Source organism: Apaloderma vittatum, unplaced genomic scaffold (genome assembly GCF_000703405.1).
Source record: "Apaloderma vittatum isolate BGI_N311 unplaced genomic scaffold, ASM70340v1 scaffold3796, whole genome shotgun sequence".
Lineage (NCBI taxonomy): Eukaryota > Metazoa > Chordata > Aves > Trogoniformes > Trogonidae > Apaloderma > Apaloderma vittatum.
In genome coordinates this window covers 1-11,006 of record NW_009721063.1, presented here as the reverse complement: position 1 = coordinate 11,006, position 11,006 = coordinate 1, and the positions used below count along the sequence as shown (strand labels likewise).

Here is an 11,006-nt window from a genome sequence, read left to right as displayed (position 1 = left end):
TCACCCCTGGGCTGGAGTCCTGCTCTGGAAGTGCATATCTGTGGTATTGTTAAGTGTGAGGTGATGCTCAAAGTTTTTAGGCTGCCAGAGATACTTCCTGCTTTTCTGTTTATTATCTGCTGCAGTGCCAGTTCTCAGTGATTTGAATTTCTTAATACTAAAAAAAAGGAAACAAACATAGGAGGAGAGAATTCTATCTCTCTTTTCTTCCCTTAATTCATTAGACAGTCCCCCCTCCCATTCACCGTGTATCGGATGAAGTTTTAGGTTTCTGTTTGGCAGCTGCCTGCTTTATCACTGGAGGGTGAGATGTTGCTGAGCTTAAGAGAAAAATGTCAACACTCGTCACTTACTAACCTTTTACACCTGCATCTTCGTCTTCTGGTTCCTAAAATAAGAAAATAAAACAAAATGTTTTAGTTCCAAGATGTCAAGTCACAGCTCAGGAAAGAAATGCTGCAGCGAGGTAGGGCTGGCATTCCCTGGCAGCTTGCCCTCTTCAAGACTAACAATGGATAAACCAAGATTATTTTTGAGGAAAACTATGCAAGGGAGTGGTACTGCAGCTCGCATGTCCCCAGCAGTCTTGTTACGTAGTTTCATGGATCAAATTTCTGTGTGTGTAACAGTGGCAGGGTCAGCCTGGGAACACAGACATTGGATTATGGTTTTTTTGCTCTGCTGCTTCACCAGCTGCTTCCCTCAGGAAGTGTGATTTTTACCTGTGGGTCATCAGTGTATTGTCATGTATTCTTTCCTGTTGCTGCAGACCATGGTGATTAGTATGCTTCAGGGCTGAAGAATGATTGAAAAATTGTACTTGTGTTAAGTGGGTCAGCTGGCAAATTTATCTCAAATCATCTCCAGGCTGAGGAGTCACTGAGGATTTAGTTGGGTTAATTCAGCAAGAAAACACTTCGTTGTTCCAGGCAAACAAGATGAGACATTTTGATAAAATCAGTGTAACTTCTGGAGGTATCAGAAAGTTAAACTGGTTTTGATGAGCGTTAAATGGATTTAACGAACCTGTGGAACCTGTGTAATTAAGTTTCTCCTTCGGTTATAGCTCCAGCTGCTATAATGTCTCACATTTGAATTTGCTAACCCTTTTATAACCTCTGATACACGAATTTAAGGAAGGTAGAGCCAACACAGATTGATAGAACAAGTTTTCTCTATTTATAATCTGCTTTTCTTCCTTGTAGTACAGAAATTGATAATTATTTCTCAGGCTAAGCCTGCTGATGAGGAAAACAGGGACAGTGATATCTTAACAGTGGTCCTTCTCTTGGTCTGACTGTGTCGTGTGTACCTGATGCCTACATAAAGGGGACAAATAAAGATCCATTCCCTTGAAGGATGGGGCCATGGTTTCAGCCTAGAAGAATATAGAATCACAGAAGCATGGAATCATTAAGGTCGGAAAAGACAGAGCACTCAAGCTGTGGCCTCACAAGTGCTGAGTGTGGGGGCACAATCACTTCACGGCTCCTGCTTATCCTTGCCATGAGCACTCCACCTTGCCAGCTCAGTCAGCTCTATACAATCAAAACCCTCCTAATATCTATGGGGGGTTAGGGGTGAGTCTTACGTTGACACAGCGTGACGGTGACTGCCAGGGCGATGAGGAGCAGGAGGCATGTTCCTGCCAACGGAAGCCAGATGAAGATGTCACAGGACAAATTTAGCTCTTTCTCGTCACTGGTCTCTGCAGAAATAGAGAAGAAGAAAGGTCCACCAGGTGCTGACGGCTGGTGTTACGGCCAGATCTGGTGGAGTCAAGGATCCTGCCTGGAGTTCAGCAAGTACAACGTTACTGCTGCTGCTCTCAGCGTTGTTCTGGGAACTTGAGAGAGGACACGTAGCCAAAAATTGTCTCATGTCCCGTGCTGAGGCTGAAACCAGCATGAGTCCCCAAGGCTTGACCCTCCCTCCACCTCTTCCTGGTGTGTCCAGACATGAGACATGCTTGTGATTTTTACATCATCCTTCTCCTTTCCTACGTGAGATGCAGTTTAATCCTTCCAGCTGCACATACCCAGTTATCCAACTCTAATAAAGCTCTATGGATTTTGACTATTCCCCCCAAATGTGGGCAGGATCCCCCTCGGTCTCAGTGGAGCAGAGCCCAGCTCTTCCCCTCTGCCTCCCTGCATCTGGGTTACCTGGATGTGAGGTCTCCAGGCAGGGGTCCTTCTTGGTGATGGCACTCTGGGTGGTGGGTGCTGCTCTGGTAGGTGCTGGTGTGGTGATGACTATAAGTAAAAAAGAATGAACACAGCATATAGGGAAATAGAGTAAAACATCTCTCCTGCCCTTGTGCTCTCCCACCCCTGCCAGGGCACGCCTGTTCCTGTGGCCAGGGTAGGGCTCAGGTCTGGGGGCACTTCACAGAGCCCATTTTGGATGGTGACTCTCCCAGGGAAGGTCTCTCAAGACCCAATAAGTAGCTGTAGGCTCCTGCTTTCTGCTACCATCCTCAGAAAGCCAGAGTACCCTGCTGGTGATAGGACTTTTGGGACCTGTGTGAGGTGAGGAAGGAGGGTTTGGTGTTGGACTTTGCTTTAGTCTTATCACTTCAGAGTCATGAATGGGATGGAGAAGTGAGTCTGAGGAGGTGACACGATCATCTTTGCCTTTGGGCAGGAGCGACACCACGAGAGGAGAGGGCAAGCAGAGAGCTGCTGGCAGGAGGACCAGTGAGTTGGTCACAAGAGACCTTGGGCAAGCAAGCAGGGCAAATAGTTTGTGGGAGAGATAACTGATAAAAAGGCACAGGCAGGAGGTGCTGGGCATTTTAGCAGAGCTAAGCGAGGTTGGATGAAGGTGTTGCTGACCTGGGAGGAAGGCAGGCTGGCCAGGGCTGAAGTACAGCATTTGACTGTTGGTCAATAGGCAGAAATAATGCCCCTCATCCTGCGATGTGAAAGACTTCACTACCAATCGGTAGATACTCCCATCTTTCCTTGCCTCAAAGCGTGTGGATGTCCTCTCATTTCCTTTGAAGGTAGCCCGGGGCAAGGAAGAGATATAGACGATGAAGTGAAGGGTCCCACTCTTGTCCAGGCGGACCCAGAACACGCCACTGTCCTCCTTGAATGTCTCACATTCGAGCTCCAGCCGTTGTCCCAACTGGGGGTGTTTGGTATTTCTTTCACGAAACCTGGCTATCATCTTTTCCCTCTGGCCGTGGATCCCAGGGCAGCCTGTGGGAGAGAAATCCTGTGGGAACTGCTCAGGAAGAGCCACATCCACTCCAGGCAAACCTCGTTCCCTGTCCATGGAGTATGAAGTCAAATGCAATGCTAAGAAGACCCTTTGTGGAGGAATTCAACGTTTTACTAGAGTCCTTGCTAGGACTGTGCCCTGGTGGGTGCTCAGCAATCATCCAGCCGGACTTTTTTTTTCCTTTCAGAAAAGCCTTTCGGCTGCCTTCTCAGGGACATTACCAATTCCCAGATGATCTCAGTTGACTCTCTGAAGACCGTGATCACTAAAGCCCCTTTTTCCCCTTCCCCCTCCTCTCCAGAACCTCTTCTATAACCGGGCTCCCTTCCCCATGCGTGTGATGCTGCAGCCACCCCTCCGGCTGCCCTACGCTGGCTGAGGCGAAGCCGGCTTTACCCTCAAAATTACTGAGCAAACCTCGAAGTCAGCCTTTTGGATTTGCTTTGAATTTTCCCTTTATTTAACCCAATTTCTTGGCTTCAGTGGAAGAGTTTTACTTGTCCCTCCCAGTGAAGGTGATGCACAACCCTGGTTCCATACTCACAGAGCCCCAGAGCGAGCAGAAGGAGCAGTGCAGGAGACCCGGCCATCTTCTCCGAGGGGTGGCCATCCTTGGAGCTGGTGTGGCGGAGCTGAGCTGATCTTTCTCACTTGACTTGGGAGGCTGCATCGCTCTTTGGAGAGGATGTGATGTCATCAGGACCCTCTTGGTAAAGACAAAATGTTCAGCACCTGCACCAAAATGAATTTTAAAAAAAGTGGGTTTGAGTTCTAATCCAGAACTTGGGCTCATTTATCGTTATCTGTTCTCAGTGGTGCCTCAGGGGTTTTCCTCGATGATTTCCCCAGCGATTCAGCCTGGCGATGCTTGTGCCTGAGGTAGGACCATCCAGCGCAGCCTGCTGTCTGCCAGCCCCCTGGGGCTTCTCAGCAGCTCCAGCTCCTCAGAAGTCACAGACAAGCCTGTGCCTTGGCTGCAGGCCCCAGGCTGTTTTTGTTGACAGGGTGGCTGCTGCCTTCGTTTGCACATGCCTGAGGGACCGCGCACGGATGGTAGATCACACCATATTTTCTGTCCCAGACAGAGCACTTTCATGGCATATATCCATAGGTGTTATTTACCTCCAGGCACATGTGTTGCTGACATGCAGCTGGGTTCTTCAGGTGCTCAATGGTTCTCTTTGCAATTCTTCTTGCCATTGCTCTGCAAAAGCTGCTTTGTGCAAGGCAGGTGGTCTGTGATCTGAAACCCACTGAGAAAGCCCCATGTCCCAGGCGTATGCGCCTTTTTTATGTTGTTTTGTTTTAACCTCTTGTGGTTTTCTTCTCCAACCACAGGCCTTTCCGCCCTGCCAAAAAAGATCTTGCATGCTTCAACAGAGAGGGCCCTTGCTGCTGCCTCCAGGTGACCACTTGCACTTGGGGTTGGGTGGCACTTCCTGGAGCTTTGCACATACAACAGCAACAGTTTCACCAGAATGCGAGGCTGATGTATTATTTATTTTTTTACTTACCATTTCCTGGCATATTTGTGGATTATTTTTCTGTATGAGGTGTTTTTCTATTCCTCTTTTGCAACAAAGCCCCCATTTCCTGGCTATGTCAGAAGCCGGCTGCTGCTGACTTGGCTGCTGCTGCTGCTGTTGTGGTTGCTTCTTGTGGATGAGTTATGGAAAATGATTTAGGAACTGGGTTTATTTCACTTGGGCTTCAAATTATGTTGCTGAGTGAGGAAATGTGCTGTTAGTCCTGCTGAGATGTTTGAAATTCAAACTTAAGTGAGGCTGTAATACTTGTGATGCCTACCTGAAATTGCATAGGTTTTGGCAAAATAAAGAGAAATTTGTCTTAATAGCGTAAGTAACGTTACACAGATCTGGATCTTAAAATCCCATCAAGTAAATGTGAACTTCAGATTTGAGCTAAATATCACCCCTTTGCCTTCCACCCACCTCTAGATGAGGCATGAAGTGATGCTACTTGTGTAGACTCCTTCTGTTTTCAGTGAGGAGTTCATTTTTCTTACCTTAAGTACAATTTATTGTCTCTTTTCAATGGCTAAGCTGCTCCTGGGAAGTACCCGTTTTCATGGGCTGATGGAGGAACACAGACAAGGAACTGAAACTTTGGGTCTGCCTTGTAGGGCACTGCAGTTGAGTCTCCTGTTTTATGAGATGCTGGAGTGAGCTGGTTCATGCCGTCCATCGGGACTGCTCTGCGAGTCCACGGGGCCAATGTGAAGCCCAGAGATTCCCCTGATGGATGTAGAGGTGTCCCTGGTCTTGGTCCTCGTGGCTCATGGATTGAGCTGGTTTCTGTGCAAAGCCACTGTTTCGGTTGTCATGTTCAAACCCTGAGTCATCGTTCAAAGGTCTCATTTTCTCTTCCTTCTTGTAATTGAGAAGCATTTTGTGACTCACCACTTGTGATACCACCAGCCCCGTCTCTTCTGATGCTTGACTATTGTGCTGGTCAAGGGCGAGGTTGAGGAGTCACAGGCTACGGCTTCAGGGGGAGCTCTTCCTTTCTGCTGCCCGTAATAAACCTGATGAATATATCCTTTTAAGGCAAAACAAAAGCTTATTGTCAGTGGAAAGATCCAGCTGCAAGTGGGCATCTCTATTCATCATGGAGACACTCTTTTGGCCAGAGAGAGAACCAGGGAATTGACGCTTGGATGGAGATATCTGTGTGTGAGCAATGAAACCACCCCTTTCTTGTGCCCCCATCTCATGTCTCCTAAATAATAAATTAGCTGGGAAAGGATTCCGTGCTTAGGCATGGGTTTTTTTAAAGCTGGTTTTATTTCTCATAGCAACAAATAAGAAAAAATAAAACAGTTGCAATGGCAGTTATTTGGCTATGAAAGTCTCCAGATACAAACAGGACCTCCAGGAAAACTTGTAGTTTAAAATCAACACTGGCATAAAAAATCTAGGTCAGTATATGTAAATTTTACACTGCTGACCTACTCCAAAACTGAGAGGAGTAGGTGGTTAATGAAATTATTTAAGGAATCTCTTTGACTTTATCATGCTCTGGTTTGCCAGTTTGGCCACTAGTGATACTCTGCAATGGATTTGTCACTGTTAGATTGAGGATCTAAGCCAAATCAGTGAAACACTAGCAACAATAACATATTTTATTAGTAATTCCTCTTGTAGTGCCATAGTTATGATATGACTAAGGAGAAAGAAAAAGCTCAGACAACCAGTTGCCTCTGCAGAGCATCATATATGAGACAGCAGGAGACCAGGCAGGCTCATTAGACAGAGGAAGGCAACTTCTTTTTTTCTCCCAACCCTGCCAGTAAGTTCCATTTCACTCATAGCTAAGGTTTCAGGGCTCCGATTAGTGGTGAACTCCAACCTAAGTTGCTTGTGTCCGAAGTTTGTCTTCATATGCTAAGCCCAGACCAGATTGTATTTAATTAATGTTAAGGAATTAAACAGAAGGAAACAGGAGCAAGGACAGAAAAGACAAAACCATGCAGGGAAGGTACAGACTAACAAGGGTCTGCCTTTTTTGAATGGGACTCAGCAGGAGGTGAGTTTAGGATTCATTTTCTCTGTGCTTGCTTACAGCCATTTAACAGAGAAGACACGGGAAATGAGAGTGAGATTGGGGCATCAGAGCTGGAGGAGATGCTGAGTTTCAGAAATGATGGCTAGCGACATAGTGGTAAGAAACTCTTTAGCTTCTCAGTATCAGTAATACCAGACATGGCACGGATGTCTCACAGCATCATGTGGCAGCAGGAGCACACCTCAGGACGTGGGAGTTACGCTGCGATGGTTGGTAGAGACAAAGGTAGCATCAGAATGACTGTGCTCTACCAGGTCCATTGGTATCTCCTTGTAGTGCTTCACAAGGACTTCCCATTGCTAAGCACTAGTGCCGTGTTGCTGGTGAAGAGAATGTGCTGCTTGATCCCTGCAAGTGACCAGTGACAGTAACTCAGGGAGCGACACCAGATGGGGTTCGCTTCAGCGTTGCTGATTTTGCCTGTTGTTAACATATGAAGGATCTCTTTTGTTAGGAGGGATGGAAAGTTTTGACGAAGATTCCAAAATTTCGTTGCGAATCACAAGTTTTTGTTTCAAACAGCGGAGAGGGAAAAAAAAAAAGGTCGAGACTATAGTGTACAAATTTTCCGGTGTGAAATGAAGCTGTGGTTTAAGAGCAACTTGCTGCCCCCCCCTTTTCTTTGCACAACTGCAGCACTAAAGGGGTTTGTAGAATGTCAAGTGCAACTGTCACATACCAGATACTCACACACTATCTTTCCACTGTAGCTGCATGTTTCCAATTCGGTGGCCAATACTGCCTTCTCTTCTGGGTATTCTCAGAATAAACATCACAAACCTTAAAATACAGTATGCAAACCACAAATGCTCCTGAGCTCTCATCTCTCGGTGATGTAGACCTTTAACCTGATCACTGGGTTGAAAATCTTCGTAATCTCCATGCTTGTTGGTACCTCAGCTGAGAGTCTGATAAGAGGAGACCCTGAACGTGTCACAAGTTTTCCTTGCACAGGCTTCCTGCACATTCTCTCTTGATTCTGCAGAGCTCCTTTGTGCAGATACTTGGTAAATCAGCAATCCATGATGGCATCTTTTGGGAACTGGTGACAATTTACTTTGCCAGTGGCTCAGCTGGAGTTAATAGAGGTCACTGATTTTCTGCAGATCCAGTCTCCTACCTACCAGAGATACTCAGTCCAGAACTGCTGAAAGACTTCCTATTTTCTAACACTGAATATAGACTTTCCTTAAGAAAATGAAAATTATCTGCATAGCTCTAGTGCGTCTTTTTTTTTTTTGACAGGCAGTTCAAGTAGTCTTTAACTGGTGAGCTGGGTGCATTATCTCACTTACAATTCTCACAAGCAAATTTCTGTTGGGTTTGAGGCACTGCCTGGTAGTTGTCCTCCTAGTTCAGCCCCCTTCCAGGGTCTCATCGCCTTGGTGCTATCCTCACAGTCCTGGGAGCTGACTTCTTCTGTCTCCATCAATGCAGACTCTTGTCATGTCTGGCCTCCTTCTTTGCTGCGCACTGACCCTCCTCTCTGGAGACCTTGGGCAGGAAAGCCTGGTGGAGATACCTTGGGGAATTTCTGGGCCCATCTATGTGATGCAGGAAGACTTTCGCAGAGCAAGGTGCTGCTGCACATCTTTACTGTTAGCATCTTGGAGAGGGAACTTTAATTTCCATAGCTGGTCACAGCTAGTGGAATGGAGAAAACGTTCCCCTTTCTGACAGTCCCTCCTGCTGAGAGTGCTGGCAGACAGCTAGTGGAATGGAGAAAACGTTCCCCTTCCAGACAGTCCCTCCTGCTGAGAGTGCTGGCACATGGAAACCCGTGGCTTGCTTGAGATTACTTGCTTCATCCGTTTCGCGGTCCTTTTAATAGCATTGGCTGGCTTCTACAACTTATTTCTTTCTGATTTTGCACTTACTTGAAAAAACCCCAACCCCTTCTGTAGAATCAGACCTGCAAGACACAACCCTAAGCCACAATACCTTGTTTGAAGGAGGCAGAGGGGAGGAGAGATGGCTGCATCAAAAAAGCAGCAGATGGTTTAATATTCTCCTGCTATCAAGAAAACAAACTGAATTCGGTGTTGAGTTTCACTTTTAACAGCTCGATGCTCACCATCACATACGTGATTACTCTTTTCCATACCTGTTCTCCTAGAGGCACCTCTCCCACCCTTTAAACATGCATTCATGTTTAAAGCATATCTTGCAAACTTTATTTGTACACATTTTATTTTACTTGCATTTATGTATTGTAAATATGGAACTGCAGAAGGGTCTTTCAGAGATAGGGCAACAGAGGGGAAGGTAAAATTTGGAGCAGGTGAATACAAAGCAGCACATGCAGGGAAAACCAGTCCTAGCTTTGCTGTAAGGAGCCATCTAGGGGTGAGAATTTAAGACAGGCACTACCAAGGAAACATCAGTTCAGTATCCAGCAGGAAAAGCAAATCAGATGCTAGAGAGTAACATGCAGGGAAAACCAGTCCTAGCTTTGCTGTAAGGAGCCATCTAGGGGTGAGAATTTAAGACAGGCACCCAGCAGGAAAAGCAAATCAGATGTTAGAGAGTAGGAAAGGCACTGGATGTAAAATAGAGAACACAGCTATTTCGTCGCATGATCCAGTGGTCCAATCCATAGTCAATGCATTAAATAAACCCTTGAATGCTGTGTTCTGGTCTCACCCCTTCAAAAGGACTCAATTGAGAAGTCACAGGATCAGAAAAAGTTCAGAGAAGGGCAAATGGAGGATCAGAGACCTGAGATGAGGTCTTGTATAGGCAGGCCAAGACTTTTTAGCCTGAAAACATGATTTAAGTGGATATACACTAAAGGTCTTCAAAACTGTGAGTGGCTGGGAGGGAGTGGAGTGAGACTGATTATTCACTGCCTCTTCCAGTACAGAGAGCGAGGGGCAGCACATGAAGCTGATGTCGGTGAGGCTGAACTCAAATGAAGTCATCCTTTCCCCAGGGATGTCCTTGCCAAAGGACTCTGAGGATGCGGAGACTGGGACAAATGCTTGGAAGGGAGATCCACTGTGAGTTATTCAACAGACAGCAACAGGCTCAGAAAATATTTTTAGTTGAAAATAGTCTGAATATTAAAGGCAAGTATCCTATATCACAGAATCACATGGTTGTCTTGTCATTATTCCTTAGCCTTCTGCTCCTAGACTGTTGGACACAGAATACCGTTGTCTGGACAGACCTTTGCTCTGAACCAAGCCAGTCATTTTTATATTCATAAGTGTGAGATCTCATTACAATGTGCCATTTTAAGGAAGCCATTTGGTACAAAACTTTACATCCATTTCCTCTGAAACACTATTAGTTTTCCAATTACCTCATTCTTGAATGCACAATACTTGCATCTTGCTTAGCTGTTGGCCCTGCACAAGGACATTCATCCCAAGAACGGATCCTGCGGTTCTCCACAGCTCTCCCAACATCTCTGTCCTCTGCACTGCAGACAGTGAGAGCAAAAGGCAGGGTCCAACTCTGATGTGGTCACCACTGCGTAGAGAAAGCAACTGTTTTCTGGGTGTGTATACATTCAGGATATAGGAGATACATACATGTGAACTACCTCTGGCTTTTCAACTTAAGATGATGGGCTGGAAATGGTTTGAGCTTCATGCAGGCACAGCCCTTCAGGGCAGCAGCAGACCCTGTGTCCACATTCCTGTCTGTTTGTGGTGCAACAGGACTCTTTCCACAGCCCTTTTGGACTCTTCCTCACTCACTTTGCAGCCATGAGCAGCACAGGGAAGGGAGAAGAGGCTCTACCAACAGGTCCTCCATGGTGTGCCCACTCATAAATGACACCACTGAGCATGTTATGGCCAGCTACAGTGCATCACACCCCTTCATTCCTGCAACAGAGAGCATTGGAGCAATTCTGTGGTTACCTGGGACCTCAAGCAAGACACCCTTGGTGTTGGGAGAGGACAGAGAAGGCAGGTGAGATGTTCCTTTCTTTATTTTACCATCAAGGGCACCCTGGGTGCCTCTTGGAAGAAGGGTAATGGCCAGGAAAGCTGTTTGACCCTGGCCAGCTAGCTCAGTTTGTGTCCCAGCTTTGGAGATGTGAGGAGGGACCCCGATTTGAGGACCAGGGGAATCTGCACGATGGCAACTGCATTCACCCAGCGTGTCCTTGGGACAGAGCTTGGGCTCTGCACAGTGGGATGTGATCATAGAATCATAGAATCATAGAACATTTCAGGTTGGAA

General features: G+C 46.4%; 1 protein-coding gene across 1 annotated transcript; it reads right to left on the bottom strand.

The window, feature by feature from the left end:
• Window positions 1-357: 357 nt before the first annotated feature.
• On the bottom strand, window positions 358-3,818 carry LOC104268997 (T-cell surface glycoprotein CD8 alpha chain-like; the record flags this gene model as incomplete). The annotated part of the gene is made up of 5 exons (XM_009871216.1): window positions 3,773-3,818; window positions 2,838-3,206; window positions 2,166-2,255; window positions 1,592-1,708; window positions 358-388 (listed from the first exon to the last, which is right to left on the bottom strand). Coding segments are annotated over exons 1-5 (653 nt in total), but the record flags the coding sequence as incomplete, so codon positions are not given.
• Window positions 3,819-11,006: the final 7,188 nt, after the last annotated feature.